Below are 15965 nucleotides of genomic sequence, written 5' to 3' on the forward strand. Positions count from 1 at the left end.
TGGGGACACCTCACTTTGAATCGTTATGCAAGATAAAACGGTATCCAAAACCCAGCTTCCAGCAAAGCGCTTTATGTTTTGGTAATTCCGTTGAAGTTTCACACCAAAAAAAATCATTCATAGATAAAGCAAAGTAGCTATTTGTCTTGAAATAGTTATTCTAATAAAACCCTAAATAACACCGCTTTACGACGCTGAAGCAATAATACTCAAAAGAGAGTATTTTCTGCGCCGCAGACAATTTACAGCAGCGGTGCCCGGAGCGCCCCCGCCGCCAGCCCCGCCCCGGAGCGCACACACACCGACCGCCCCCGGGGCGGGGGGACCCCGCCGCTCCCCGCCGCTCCCCGCCGCTCCCCGCCGCTCCCCGCCTCACGGGGCCGGCGCTCGCCTCGGGCCCGCGGGGGGTGCGCCGGACCCGGCTTCCTCCGGCGCCTGGCCCGCGCGGCACCGCGCCCCCGGACAAGACGTCGCCTTGAGGGCGGCGCGGGTGAGCGGCCGGGACGGGGGCCGGGGCGGGCGGCGGGTGCCGGGGCGGGGGCTCCCGGGAGCGTGGGCGGAGGCCGCGGGGCCGTGGGCTGCCCCCGTCCGCGCTCCGCGGCGTTTGTCCCGCTTCCGCGTTACCCCCGCGGGGTCGCGGGCGCCGCCCTCCGGCGGAGCCGCCCCGCGGTGCCGGAGGCCGCGCTGCGGAGCCGCCGCTGCCCCCCGAGCCGGGAGGCGGCCTCAGAGCTGCGGGGAGGGAGTTCGGGGTGCTCCGTACAGCGCTTTCCTTGAGCACAGCGCGCTGCCCCACCCGGGCTAGTGTTTTTAAATACGCGTCATGTGTAATAGTTGTTTCTGCTGAGTACTAATGTTCTGCTACATCAAACCGCCGGCAACCTCCCGGCTTCAGAGCAGAAGTTATTCAAAACTCGGGTAGCACCTTGTTTAGCATTTACACAGGCCTTTCTCTGGTTTCCCATGTCCAGAGTCACTCACAAGCCTGAATTAGCCAAAGGGCCCTCTTCAGCTCTCCGGGCAGCGGTGGTGGTGATGGTGGTGGTGGTGATGGTCCGCTGCCCCAGAGCCATGGAGCCTGGCCACGGGTCCAGAGTGCTGCTGTGGCAGTGTCAGGGAGGAAAGCAGTCTCTATCTGGGCCCAGCTGGTGTTTCATAGATCAAAATCATGCTTTTGACAAGGCAAGCTGACAGTTAGTCAATGCCCACCATAGGGCATTGGTGTTTCAGGTTCAGCCTCCTGACGCGTTAACCCCAGCAGCAGACTGCTCTTGACAACTCTCTTCATGTTTGTCCTGAGTGATGTGAGGATCAAGGTTAGTGACCTTAGCTTATTGTTGTCCTATCATTTTCTGTGATGGGCAGCTTTTTGAACAAATTCCATAGTTCTTCTGGGATTAAGGCAATAAAGATCGCATCACTTACATGTGTAACCTTGTCCCACCCTTTTCCTGGCAGCAGAGTATTCCAGTGTTCGTCATGCCACCTTAGCGATCATATTTCTGATGGTGCCAGAGCTTACGCAGTAGTGCCAGGAGGTGCAGTAGGAGTGACATCCGAGCATCGCTAGCAGGAGCTCATCACTGAATCCACTGAACCTCCCTGCTCCTCTGGGACAAGCAACAGGGAAGTTGTCAGCTTAGACAGATGGTCACCCAAATTCTTCTTACATGTGGCAAACCATGATCCTTTGTCACTTGGTCACTCACACAACTTCCAGGTATGAATCCAGGAATCCCAGCTGTCCAGTTTGTATTTCTGTTTGTGGGGGGAGTGTTGAGTTTTTCCAGAGTAACCCTCGGTGTTTACCTTGCACACCTTCTGGTACAAAACCCACAATAGACGTAAGTTCTCGACTATAAATGTGACAGCATCTTTCGTATAGGTTATCACTTTAGTTTGAATTCACTACTTTTTCTAGTGTAGGCAAAACTTTCTGGTGGCAAAGCTGTGTATGATTTTATCAACAGCTGCTCCTTAAAAAAAAAAAAAAAAAGAAAGAAAGAAAAAAAAAATTATTACAATGATCTGGCTTTTTTTCAACCTTGTCTTTTTTCCAGATAAGGTATAAAACATTCTGGAGGACTGAAGTCTTTCTAGATGTTTGTTGGTGTTTTTTGTTTATCCATACAAGAATGGTAGCAGTAACACAAAACTTAGCAAGATGCCATTTTGCAATGTCCATGGCTTGTGAAAACTTGAATAATATATTGCCTACTGGACAATGCCATCCCAAATTATTAATAAGCTGACGGAACAGTTCAGTGCTCAGCTGTGTCATGGCCTCCCCCTTCTTCTACGCCCGGCAGTGATCTTTCTGCGTTTCAACTTTATAGATGTTTTCAGTGTCCTCTGGAAGTGCTTTTTTCACTGTGGTGTTACCCGTTATTGCCTGTGTTCTTCTTGCTTCTTGAGGTGTGACTTTGTAACCATCTCCGCATAGCATTCTTATTTATAAGAGCACAGTTACCTACCACAACTTTATTTTGAAGTTACTTGTTGCCTCCCCAGCGTGTAACTTTCTGTAATGTCCTTGTCTTCTAGAGTTTCCAGTATAATTTCTGTGAGATTTTTGCACTATTATGATTAATTCAATCTTTTTTCAATGTTATGAAATAAGTGACTGGTCTGATCACGCTTTTTTTTTCTTTCTACATTTTCAAATAAGAAGCCTTTACTTAGTGTTTAGGCTAATTTGTTTTTGCACAATATTGATTTGGGTCTTTCTAGAAATTTATGCAATCAATATTTTTCACTTTTTTTTACAAACATTTCAGAGATTCATAACTATTGAAGGAGGAAAGAGAATAAAACAACCTTTTAAAATCAAATTCAGACATGTATTTTCACAGTGTTAAGGCATTCTGAAAATACCTGTAACAATATTTGTGTGCACTAAACTTAAAAAAGCAAGGAAAGCACTTACAATAAAAAGAATAAATTTGTGATAAGTATTAGGAAGAAAAATAAGTTCAGTCTGCTGAGTTCCGTCCTATTTGCAGTATAATAACAATAATCACTTCCAGTGTCCATGGCAGCAGCTTCTTAAAAGAAGGCAGACATGAGTCTGGGACGTTACCGAGATATTCTGATAGATAGGGGTTAATAGGTAGGTGCTTCTTAAAGTCTTGCTGCGTCTGCACGTAGGTATCCATTGCATACATAGAGTATTCGCTAGTGGGCGAGAAAATCAGGTTTGATGAGTGTGTGTATAAATGAAAGAAATATATATTGCTGTGTCTCTGTGAACACTTTAATTACGCTCAATTGTTTTAAAATTATCAATCGTGCAATACTTGTAAGTGTACAGGGCAGTTCCCTCGTGCGCACAGCTGTTGAAGCCCCGTATTCCCGACCGAGCTGCTGGTTCGTGGGAGCTGATTTCACGGGAACGGCACTTGAGGGAGCCAAGAGTCCTTTTAGCACTGTGGTATCTGTTAAATACTGGACATGATATCATTTCTGAAGAGGGATTTTACATTTCAAGTTGTGCTGTGGTCAGGCTAGCAGCTTTGGGAGACTTGAGCTGTAAAGATCTCATGCCTCATATGCTTTTTCTCTTTAGTGAACGCTTCAAACCATCGCGGGGTGTGGGTGGAGGTTGCGTTCTAGTAAACCTGCTCCAACTTACGTGTAGGCAAACCTGGAGCTGGCTTTAGCTTTGGTAAGTACTACAGTTTTTGAAAGAAACATAGCAATTCAGGGCAAATTGCAGAGTTAAAAAAAATAAAATCCTTTATTACAGTTCAACATGAATTTAAAATGAAGGTGCTATTTCTAAATATATTTCTATTCCTATAAATAAATGTTCAAAAACTGAAATTACTTTCTTCCTCAGCTCAGGCAAGTCAGGTATGCCTGTAGTGTTTGTAAGATTTTCTTCTTTTTTTTAACTCATGTCTGTCTTAAACTTTTTTTATTGCCAAAGTGCTTTGAATAATTATCTCACATTGCTGCTTACAATGTTAAAGTAACTAAATGTAGTCATAGTTGAACTTGGTTATAAAGAAATGGTATAGAGAAATTCATCCTCATCTTGGCATATTATATGCATAAAGCAAATTATAAGGGGTCGGCAGCTAGATGTTCAAACTGAATAGCCAGGACCCTCAGACAACATCTGCCTCATTCTCCTAATTTTAGGAGTATTTTCCCAGGAGGAAGAGGAAACTGAACTTTTTTTGCTTCCTGGAGAGGCCCGAGAAGTGGTGGTTTGGGTTGTCCTGGAAGGACACACTTGTTTTCTCTTTTCTCATAGTCTGACAACTGGCAAAATTAAAGATAGTAGAGAATTTGTGACCTTTTTCTTTTCTTTTCTTTTTTTTTTTTTTTTTAATAGAACTTACTGATTAACAGAAAGAATTTCAAGCTGCTGCTTGTAAATTTGCTGTGGAGGAAATTATTCCTGTTGCTGCACAATATGACAAAACTGGAGAGGTAAATCTACCCTGGTGCAAGCAAAAAAATAGACTTTTGTCTTAACCTGCATACAATTTAAAGTGTTGATTGTGATGAATCAGAAGGTGATTTTTTCCCTGTCTGTTTCAGTATCCCTTTCCACTTATAAAACGGGCTTGGGAACTTGGTCTTATGAATTCACATGTACCAGAAGGCTGTGGTAAGTAAACATTCTTTTTATCTGTAAAATGAAACAAAGAAAAAGCATTAGGTGAGATCTATATGTGTAATTATGGGTTCTGTATAAAATAAACAGTTGCATACTTGAATAATCTAAATTTAATCAGTAGGCAGGTTGACACACACAAGTGTTACTAGGTGTGGATGTAATCAGGAGACAAATTAGACAGATTATGATTTAGTAATTTATGATCAGATTTTCCTACCATGATTACAACTGCCTAATGTTTCCCTGGTGCACCGTGTCAGCTGATTAGGCAGAGAAATTAGAAGGTCATATTTTGTTCTAGTCTCTGACAGAGGCTGGAGCAATTTAAGAGCTTATTCCAGAAGGACAGTTTTTCAGTTTAGATTAGGTGCAGTACGGCAGTGCTTTGGCAGCATTTAGGTAAATGAGTAATCATGGGGGAAAAAAAAGTTAAATTATTTTCTTTTTTGCATTTGTATTACCTGAAAAAGCAGTTAGGGAAGTGTCTGTAGCAGACCCCTTTTTTGCAAGACTAATCAGAGGGTCTATCTTGTATCAAAAATTTAATAAACGAGCTTAAGGAACAAAGTGACAAAAGAAGCAATTGTGAGGACTCGATTTATTCAGCCACGAATTCTAGAGAAACTAAAGCCTGAAATAGCTGGATTACTGCTGTGTATAATCACTTGGTTATCAAATGACAAATTACAAGTGGCAAACTGGACACCACTGCTTTAAAAGATCTCCAAGGGAGATCAGGGAAAATAAATACTAGTAAGTCTGCTATACTGTATAAATTAAGAGGATGTAAGATGAAGTACAGAAATAATGGACACAGGTGAACATGATATGCTGGAGAAGGGTTTTTGCGAAAGGAACTCATGCCGCATGAAATCACTGGAGTTCTCTGAAGCAGCTAATAAGCGTGTGAGCGAGGGATGTTTGCCTGGTATACAACGCTTGAACTTCCAAAATGAGTTTTAAAAATCACCAGGTTTCATAGTGGAAAAATTAGCAGCACAGCCTTGCTGAGTCTTGTGCTGTTTGAATAATATCATTATCCATCTAAAAATGAACTGGAAAAAGGGGTCAATACTGAGGTGATAGAGTTTACTGATAATACGAAGTTATTCAGTGTAGAAAAGACAAGGCTGGTGCAAAGAGCTGCAGGAGGAGGTCATGAAACTGAGGGACTGTTAAATGGCAAATGCAATTCCAAAAAGGAGAAGTGATGCACATGTGAAGGGAAAGAAGCCATCCGAACTTCACAGAGAAATGGTACCTTCTGAACTAGATTTTGGTGTTTATAATACACAGTTCTGTGGGTGTCAGCGTAATGCTCAGAAGTGATCAAAACCATAAAATTTAAGGTCAGAAGAGACTTTTAAGGGAATGAAATAAAAAGCAGAAGGCATAATTATGCTGCTGCTTGAATCCAGATTGCACTTGCTTTTTTAAGGTAGTAGCTTCATTAGGTAGTCAGATCCTTCCATCTCAAAAGAGTATTGTGGAATAGGGAAAGGTTCCTAAAAGGATGACAAAGATTATAAAAGATGTATCTTCTGTGTGAGATGTAGCTTCTGTATGAGAAATAACTAAAATATCAGTGTCATGGAGAGTATGAAAAGGGATTGATAGTTCACTATAACTAGAAGGCATCAAATTAGGCCAGTAGATGGCAGGTTCACAATAAATGAAAGGAGATGGTGAAATTTGTGAAACTCATTGCCCCTGGATGATATTGATGCTAAAATTTTATGTAGGTTCAAAAAGAGACTGGGCAAATTCATGTAAGAATTGTCTGTCAAGGGTGAGCATAACAAAGACACCAAAGAGAGGTACCTCTTTGGCTGAGGAAGTCACCTGAAGGCTCGGGAAGATATTTTTGAGCAAGTATAGTTGTGCTGTTATTGTATTTGTATCTACTTCCCCAAGCGTTGGCTTCTGTCAGAAACAGGTTACCGAGCTGGTGGTCTGACTAATATGGACGCTTTTTATTTTTTTCCCCGAGGTGCTGTGGTGGCTCGGGAGCCCCTTCTCTGCTTCCTAGGAACTCTTAATTCTCAAACGTAAAGTAGTCAAAAAATTTGAGTGGCGCATTCTTGCACCATTGTGCAACTTGTCCTGCGTTAATCACACGATAAACCTGGAACTGTGATATTTAATTTTCAAACCACCTATTGCTCTTCTGACAAAACTTTATTTAAAAAGCTTGTATGACAGTGTCTAATCAAACACAGTACACAATCAAATGTATGTGGGGGAATACGCTTTTGTTAATTAATTTGTGTAAATCACAAATATGTTACAATTTAAACCCGTTTTAGTAAATGAAATATTTCACCTGTAGGTGGTCTTGGCCTTGGCAGCTTTGAAGCATGCCTTATTATGGAAGAGTTAGCATACAGATCTACGGGGGTTCAAACTGCCATCAAAGCAAATTTGCTAGGGGTAAGTTCTGTCTTTTCCCACATCCCTTAAACTGGAATCTGTGCCCTTTCAAAAGATGGATTAACGGTCTAAATATTTTCTTTCAGCAAATACCAGAAATCATTGTGGGAAATGAGCATCAGCAGAAAAAATACTTGGGAAGAATGACAGAGGAACCAATGATGTGTGTAAGTATAACTGCTACGCTGCAGAATGCTCCTAAACCATATTAATCACTACTACTTTTTTTTTTTACTTTTTTTTTGTCTTTTTTTTTTCCCTAGGGAACACTAATATGTACTCACAACTCAGTCCACTTTGCTTTGTAAATAAACAGTGCCGTTTACTGAAAGTCAGAGAATAGCTAATGAGATACATTCAATAAGCAAATAGAAGATATTACTTGGAAAATTGTCACCATCCTAAGTCACTTACCAAAAATTAATACCTTTTATTTCCCTTTCAAGAGGAGGTGTAGGTGTTTAAGAAATATACGAGGTCTGTATAAGGAGAAACTCAACTTGGATGGGTATTAAACTCTACTTGCGGTCTTACTTACATAAGCAGTACTTGTTACATTGAACGAAGTAAAGATTCATGTACAATGCATTAAAATCTGAACAACTAAGCCTCATAAAATGAAGGACATGGTAAATATAAAATGTTACTCAGTGCTCTTATTTTCAGATTTTAAAGATCCTCAGCTTTCACATCAGAGTTTGTGAAGCCCGAGGAAGTGATGACTGAAGGTTACAGAATGGTTCTGTTTGATTAAAAGACAATTTTATGTATTATTATTACAGATTTATAAAGAAAATTAACCCATATATGTTTGGATTCTTGCTCAGACAGCTGCTGTGGGGGGGTTTGGGTTGGGTTGGGTTGTTTTGGGGGTTTTTTTGATTTAATGTTTTGGCTTTTACTGTACAGTTCACTTAAACCTTCTACAGATCAGTCTGATGCATATAGTCTGCAATAATTTGTGGTTACCTTAAAATAGAACTTATTTTATTTTCTCTTAGGCTTACTTTGTAACAGAGCCTGGAGCAGGCTCTGATGTGGCCGGTATAAAAAGAACAGCTGAGAAGAAAGGAGGTGAATATCTTGTTAATGGTCAGAAGATGTGTATCACAAATAGTGGGAAAGCAAACCAGTGTGTTTGTTAACTCACATTATATTTCTGTTGTTACGCTATATAGTGGCTTCCTCCCCCAAAGTTAAAGTCTTTAAAGATCTGTTGTAAATCTGAATGTTCATGGTGTTTCAAGACACTGCACTTTAATCTCTGACCAGTTTACCAGTATATAAGAATGCAGTCTCAGCGCTGCGCAAAGCCTGAAAAGGAAAATGAGCGATGACGTGACAGCTCGCCACTCAAGAAGGCCTCTCCAACCTTGCTGCTATCAAGCAGAATTAATGTTGCTTTTTCTTCAAGGCAGAACAGCAACGGTATGATTTAACTGACAAAGTACTCCAGAGACTGATATGACTCGCCACCTTCCTTTGTGCTGGTGGTGACTGGGATCAGTCACTTCCGATTCTACTAGAAACAACTCTCACTTCTCGTGAAGCCAGGAACATGTCGGAGGGTGGTGTTAAATTTCATTTTCTTTTTTCATTTTCTTTTTTCATTTTCTTTTTTCATTTTCAGCTGTCAAAGAATTCAGATACTGCTGTGGTGTCTATGGAGCATGCGTTACGATATAAACCTCTTTCATTGTGTCTCGCATCACACCGATTCGCAACACACAAATTCTTCTTAATTATAGTGGAAAAACTTTATATGTTTATCCAAAAGCTGAATTTTCTAGTTATTTATTTTCTTGTTCAAGGCAGATCCATCAAAGACAATCAACCAGATATCTTTTGACATTACTGAACACCGTAAATGTGATTTACAACTGTTTAATTTCTAAGAGAAATACTTATTTGCAACTTATACTTAGAAGAATAAAATTAAGATCTTTGAAATCGTGTGATAACATTTTGCATGCAAGAATGTATTTCCTAAGCATTAATTTTTATGTACGTGCTGTGAAGAGGTTTCCTTTGTACTATTAATGAAGCTGATAATATCATAAAGACTTACATGGAAAAGGTGGAGAATCTTTGCATGTTGATCTGAAGTAATTTTATTGAATTTTATGAATCTTGAATCTTTAAAACTTCCTCTCTTTTGGTCCCTCTCAGTTTATTTTTGGGAGGCTCAAGAAAAAGGTGTTGTTAACTTACAGATAGAGTTTATTATATGGAAGAAATGCATATAAAAACATTAAAAATGTTAGCTAAAATAGTATCTGGTTGTTAATTGTGAGGATAAACTGCATCCCTTTTCTTTGTTTTACACTGGGTACTTTTTGCTAGCTCGCACCAATCCAGATCCAAAAGCTCCTGCAAGCAAAGCCTTTACTGGATTCATTGTGGAAGCGGATAGCCCTGGAATCCAAATTGGAAAAGAGGTGGAGACTGTATCTCGTATTTAACAAGCCAGAAATTGTTCTATTCTAAACCAATAATGCAACAAATCACCATTAAAGAAAAAAGATTCTTAGTCAACTGACCATTTTCATACACTCATGTACAATGATCTTTTCATTTTCACAACGTACAGAAATATTAATTCATCTAAGGAACTATTCAGAATGGTCTAAAGTAAGATGACTTTGAACAGCTGCAAAAGAATCTTTGAGAACTATTTTACTGACAAGTGCCAATAAATGAGAAGTAGTGTGCCTTGAAAGGATAAGAAGCAAGTTGGGCAATTATAACCATAAATACACACATAGTGAGTTTTAATTTTTGCTACTGCTGGTTGAGGAAGGCACCTTGGAGACTCTGGTGCTATTCTCTCTTCTTTTAAAAACAAAAAAGTACTGTTTTTAGTAGTAGGCAAAACTGGATGTTGAACATTAGGAAAGGAATCCGAAAACCTGAAAAACTCATTTATTTATTTACTTGTAGTACACCCAGTACTGCCTGCATATTAGATTAGTTAATTTTTCCACTCCCATCTCAAAGCATATAGTTGAACCAGAGAAAGACAAAAAGACTGATTACAGCTACAGAACTGATTTCATATAAGGAGGAAGTAAACTGCCCAGCTTGGACAAATTAAGGGCGTGCTGGTCTGCAAGTGCAAAGCTATTATTTGTCATGCGTATGGTCGTTTTTGGATTAAGTGTTTTGGAGAAAAAAAACATACTTTATGCTTTGAGTAAACTAAAGAATGAAAACGTATCGTACCTTTGAATAATCCAATTTAGTTGCACCTCTGTAAATTTCCCTTTTCAGGAAATGAATATGGGTCAACGCTGCTCAGAGACAAGTGGTATCGTCTTTGAAGATGTAAGAGTCCCGAAAGAAAATGTACTAATAGCTGAGGGAGCTGGCTTTAAAATCGCAATGGGAGCTTTTGATAGGACCAAACCACCTGTAAGTATCAGAAATAACTTATTTATGAAATATATCAGGAATTTCTGATTTTTTTATTCTTTGCTGTATCCAATTCAGGTAGCAGCTGGTGCTGTTGGATTAGCAAAAAGAGCACTTGATGAAGCTACTAGATACGCTTTGGAGAGAAAAATCTTTGGGAAAGCAATTGCTGAAGTAAGTGGGGGGAGGAGAGAGAGAGAGAACATAAATAAAAGCTACGCTTTCACACCAGGTGTACGCTACTGATTTGTCATGGTTATTGCTTGATTTCTTTAGTTCCTTCATTTTTGTATTATATCTCTGCCATTTTGGGGTTTCCAAGTATATGAGTCAGCACCATTTAAATAAACTTAGCTATGTGGTAACTTCAGGAATTTTTCTATAATTTATCAATGATAATAGTAAAAGCTGAAAGAAAACTCTGCCCAAAAACCTGAAACTCATGTACTACCAGGACATACTTAAATTCTTCAGTGCTAATAAACAGGGATTTTCAGGAAAGCAAAAAACCTCTGAGGTATGTGAAACAAGATGCATGGTATTATTAATAATATAATTCATTTCAAATCACACCGCTTAGCAGTTTTAAAAAAATATGAATAAACAGCAAGGTAAATACCCATCTCATAAACAGTAAAGAACTACTTCTTAATTCGGTATTTAATCCCTCTGACTGTATGGATTTAAGAATTGGAAACTTAAAAGTCTAATTCAGCATACAATTAGGAGAGCCTGATCCATATTCTGTAGAACCCCTCTAGTACAATTTACTGAGTTTGTTGAAGAGATCGCTGTATTAAGAAGATTGTATTTTTCTGGGTTGTCATAGAGTTTTAAGCTGGCAATGTTAACCGAGTTTACGTCCTCATTCGTAGCACCAAGCGGTGTCTTTCTCGCTTGCTGCAATGGCAATGGAAGTGGAGCTGGCTCGTGTGGCGTACCAGAGGGCTGCCTGGGAAGTGGACGCTGGTCGCACGAACACCTACTACGCCTCCATCGCAAAGGCATTTGCTAGGGACATTGCAAACCAAGTAGCTACCGATGCAGTACAGATTTTTGGAGGGAATGGATTTAATACTGAGTATCCTGTAGAAAAACTAATGAAAGACACTAAAATCTACCAGGTAAGAAAATGAGAGACTCTTGTCACCCGCAGTCCCCAGGGTTTTTTCTGCAGTGTTACTGACAAGAAGTTATTCCATGTTATGTCATAATTCTTCTATTAGCATATACCATGCTAAAATTCTTTATTCAACACCAATATTTTAATAGCGTTCAGCAAAACCAGTAATCTTTGTTGACATTATGACATTGTATGACATGAATAGCGACTAGATAAAATATATCAAAGTAGATGATATCGAGAAGTGCATACGGACCGTGACCTGGAATGTTAGTTAGCTATAACACCTGTCATTCTTAAGATTCTAGGTAGTTAATATTTATCTTACAGCTGTCTTTAAAATTAAAACTATTATTCTCACTAGCCAAGAATTTATTTTTCTCTATTTAAGGAAAGACAACCACTATTTTGGAATCTAAAGGTTCTTAGAACTAATTGCGCTCCTGTGAGTGAGGAAATGAATGATTAATTGAACTTTATTATGATTGGGCTTTTTTCCTGTCAGGTTGCATGCTTTTCTGGAGAAAGATGGTGCGAGGGTTAGAACTTTATTTGGAAGCTGAGAGTGATTTTACAGGATCCCAGATACTTAGGTTTTCCATTACACTGATGCATCACAAATGCATGGCTAAGTAGGTTGGATTTTTTTTTAAATTGTTCAGATTAATCAGATTTAGTATTATATTTTTGGTTTTTTTTCTGTTCTGCTTCATCCCTAAAAGAATTCAGGAAAGGCTTTTGATTCTACGATTATTTTGTCCATGTCTCTTGTTTATACTTTGCACTTCACTGTGCTTTACTGTATTGCTGCCCATTTCCAGCTGGTATAAGCTTTTGGCCATGTGTTTCACATACAAAAACTTGGTTTTCCAACTTTTCGTCCATATATTTGATCTTTTTCGGTATTACACAATTCTGTGTTTACTGGTAACATTTTTACTGTCCTTACTCCGCTCTAGGTTTGTCTGGCTACAAGTCTAGGCTAGTCTGGTAGAAACTCTAACTTAGTTTCCTTTCTCAAATATGGAAAACTGCCCTTCTTTAATTGTCAATGATTCTTGAAACTATTTCCATTGAAGCCAATTTCCATTGGCTTATAAACCAAAGCCTTTCTTGTTAGTACTTAAGAGTGAGTTTTGTGGGTTTTGATGTCTTTACGCTTGAGGTCCCTGGCTGTCTTCATCAACAGGTAATCCAGTGCCGGTGGCGTGGATCGGTAGATTGCAGGAAGGGCTGCCGAGGCCCCACAACTGCCCCAACAAGGCATTTGGGCAGGTTGAGTGAACAGCAAGCCTCTTTGGTCCCTTGGACTCTATGTCCCCGATATGCACGCCATTGCAAGGGTGCAGCTGTAGGCTTGGGCCATTATGTCTTCGTCAGGGCTTGATGGGTGTTTGGTACACAGAGAAAGCAGAGTTTCCATTCCAGTTCACTCCAAAAGGCATTGAGTATTCACCAAACACAATCTGCCCTACGCACCAGGTCAACACAGGGTAAGCAGCACCAGTCGGAGAATTTGCTTTGTGAATGATCAAGTTCTTCTGAACCAAAAAACTAATGTGAACACAGGTTAGAGCCTCTTTATTTTCAAAAAAGCTTTGTAAGGTTCTTGGGAAGATTATTCCTATAAGTGAATGATAAAGTGAATTTGAGCAATTTGCCAAACCAGGTTCTGGCATAACTGGGCGCTGAAACACTTAAAACCCCTAAACTGTGTTGCCTCAGCCCTGGCATTACATCGCAGTATACCTGTGGAGCATCCTTCTGCATGAGAGCTTCCTATATGCCTTGTTGCCTACCTTTGACTTTGCTGACAGCAAACCAATAGAACAGAGGAACGATGCAAACTGTTTCTAGAAGAAAATGCAAGAATGCGTGATTAAAAAAAACAAACAAAGCTGTATGAGAGAGAGCACTAGTTAACAAGAAGCAATGGAAATAAATGGATCAAAGAGAACATTGGTATGACCTTGAAGGGCTAGTCAAAGGAAATACAGCAGTTTCAGCACAAGTCACTGCCTCTCGTCCACCTATTGTTCGAAATCCTACTTTGCAAAACCGAAACTATGAATTTTCTTCCTCAAATAAGAAATTTTCCTCATCCTTTTTTACTCACCATGTCTTTTTTCATGAGAACCTTATTGAGTCCAGATAAGAGCACCTAAGAGAACAAGGCTGTCTCTCGGTATCTTGTATGTGATCTATTCCATTTAGCCCACTAGTTACTCTGTCACACTGGAATTTTCTGTTTTTCTGTGTCTTTCTGCACATCCTAATCCCCACTGGATTAGTGCCATGAAGGTTTAAAAGTGTAGATCTGTTAAAACCTTTTAAAAATCATCAACTAACATTATTGCAATTCTTGTTTTCAGATTTACGAGGGAACTGCTCAGATTCAAAGGATGATCAAAGCTCGTGAACATGTTGGCAAATTTAAGGCTTAAAGTGTGTCTGGTGCTGCTGTAGTGTCCCGTCTTCTCATGGAAGTGGATTTTAGTGCATTTCTCAATAGAATTAAAAAGGCACGGAGGAAAAAAAGAAACCTTTCCTTCAAAATGTTTTTATTCTGTACATTATTGAGCACTACCTCTGTTCTCTTTGTCCACTTTCTCACTTCATTCCTGACTAACAAAGCTGGTATTTTCAAAACATTCTGAATTCCAAAGTGATTGGTTGTTCAAATACAAAATGGGAAAGGAGAAACTCACACTGCAATGTTTTCTCACTATAGAGGATCAGACTGTTATTCCTGACAGTTGTTGCTGCATTCTAATAAATTTTTTTTAGGAGGTGTGGTTGGTTTTTATTCATTTTTCTTGTCACATCACTTAAATTGTATTTTGGGTAAGTTGTCCAGTGTCTGAAATACGTGAATAGCTGTACTTCACTTCCTACTCTGCCTTTCCAGTTCAGCCGTATGAAGGCCTGTGCCGCTGTTGTTGGCATGCGTCTGTTCCAAGGACTTAGATGCTGCCCAATAGTAACAATATCGCTTGAGAGAACGTGGCCTATTACGCTGTTAGACTCGCTTAAGCAAGTAGATGTTCAGTTAGGATGATTCACTTCAAGTGAAAGTGTGTACCTTTTCCTTAAGAATAATTTACAAGATCATGTTTATTTCAGATCCGGTATATTTAAGTGTATTATTCCTTTCCATCAGTGTATATACTTAACTATGTTTGCAGCAAGAACAGCTGAGAAGAAGGAATTGTAAGATCATTTTTTTTCAAACTTGGATAGACACTTCTTGTCAGTGCTGGCAGAACGGACGTTCCCTGGACCTCCTAAGCAAATTCCTTGGCACTGGTGAGGCTGTGCCTGCAGAACCGTGTCCAGGTCTGGGCTCCCCAGCACAAGATAAGGACTTAACTGGAGGGAGTCCAGCACAGGGCCACAAGGATGATTAAGGGCCCGGAGCATCAGTCACGCGAGGAGAGGCCGAGACTCTTTAGCCTGGACCAGAGAAGGCTCAGGGGTCATCTCGTGTGTGTGCATAAATACCTGATGGGACGCGGTGAGGAGGAGGGAGCCAGCCCCTCCCTGGTAGTGCCTGCTGACAGGAGAAGAGGCAACGGGCACAAATTAGAACACATGAAATTCCACTGGAACACAAGAAAACACTTTTTTTTTTTATCGTGAGGTTGTGGGGTCTCTGTGGAGATACTCAGACCCCACCTGGAGGCGGTCATGGACTGCCTGCTCTGGCTGACCCTGCCTGGGCAGGGGGGTTGCGCTCGATGGTCTCCAGAAATCCCTTCAAACCTCAACAATCCTGTGGATTCATTTGCAATTTCTCACCAAAACGTCCTTTCATTGCTGTGGTCTCTTTCCTCCATCATCTGAATTTAGTGCTGGATGGCACAATTACTGTCATCAGGTATTAGTTTTGCAGAAGTCTCAGGTAGGCCACCTGGGAAATTAGCTCTTTAAATAGTGTTTAATCACTATAAATCACCAACCTATTTACCTGCAGGAAGACCAATAATGTAACATCCTTGATAAGTACTTGACACATGTAAAAAATAGACCTTATTTGTGACAGTTCTATGCAAGCCAGCATTATACCTAATATTTCTTGTATGGAATCAAAATGACGTTCCTGCCTGGCGTGGTTCCATGGGGTACGTGTGCCAGCATCAAATGTTGGTAATCAATAATATAATCACCCTAGACAGCTTTAATTGGGAAGCAAAGGGGTTTTTTTGAACGAAAGGACAGTAATTCTTACCTACTCTGTCACTAAATTATTGTATTTGCTTTTCCATAGAACTGAGGGGAGAGAAGGAAACCGCGGCTACTTCTATAGTTGTCCGGTTTGCTGCCGTCCCGCACAGCCGAGTCACCGCCCTTTACGTTACCCCTGGCCTGTTCCAAGAC

General features: G+C 40.2%; 1 protein-coding gene across 2 annotated transcripts; it reads left to right on the forward strand.

Annotated features, from left to right (window-relative positions):
- The first annotated feature begins 365 nt into the window (after window positions 1-365).
- Window positions 366-14366, forward strand: ACADM (acyl-CoA dehydrogenase medium chain). 2 transcript variants are annotated; one of them, XM_054210792.1, is made up of 13 exons: window positions 366-490; window positions 1459-1717; window positions 3563-3661; window positions 4337-4434; window positions 4546-4615; window positions 6954-7054; window positions 7141-7221; window positions 8056-8128; window positions 9398-9492; window positions 10325-10465; window positions 10544-10639; window positions 11341-11589; window positions 13961-14366. In XM_054210792.1, exons 5-13 carry the CDS (start codon window positions 4588-4590, stop codon window positions 14030-14032), a joined length of 936 nt encoding a protein of 311 aa, XP_054066767.1. In that variant the 5' UTR covers window positions 366-490; window positions 1459-1717; window positions 3563-3661; window positions 4337-4434; window positions 4546-4587; the 3' UTR covers window positions 14033-14366. The 2 variants fall into 2 exon arrangements, with proteins under 2 accessions (XP_054066767.1, XP_054066768.1); XM_054210793.1 differs by lacking the exon at window positions 10544-10639.
- The last annotated feature ends 1599 nt before the right edge of the window (window positions 14367-15965 follow it).

This window comes from Rissa tridactyla, chromosome 8 (assembly GCF_028500815.1).
Source record: "Rissa tridactyla isolate bRisTri1 chromosome 8, bRisTri1.patW.cur.20221130, whole genome shotgun sequence".
In the NCBI taxonomy this organism is placed as follows: domain Eukaryota; kingdom Metazoa; phylum Chordata; class Aves; order Charadriiformes; family Laridae; genus Rissa; species Rissa tridactyla.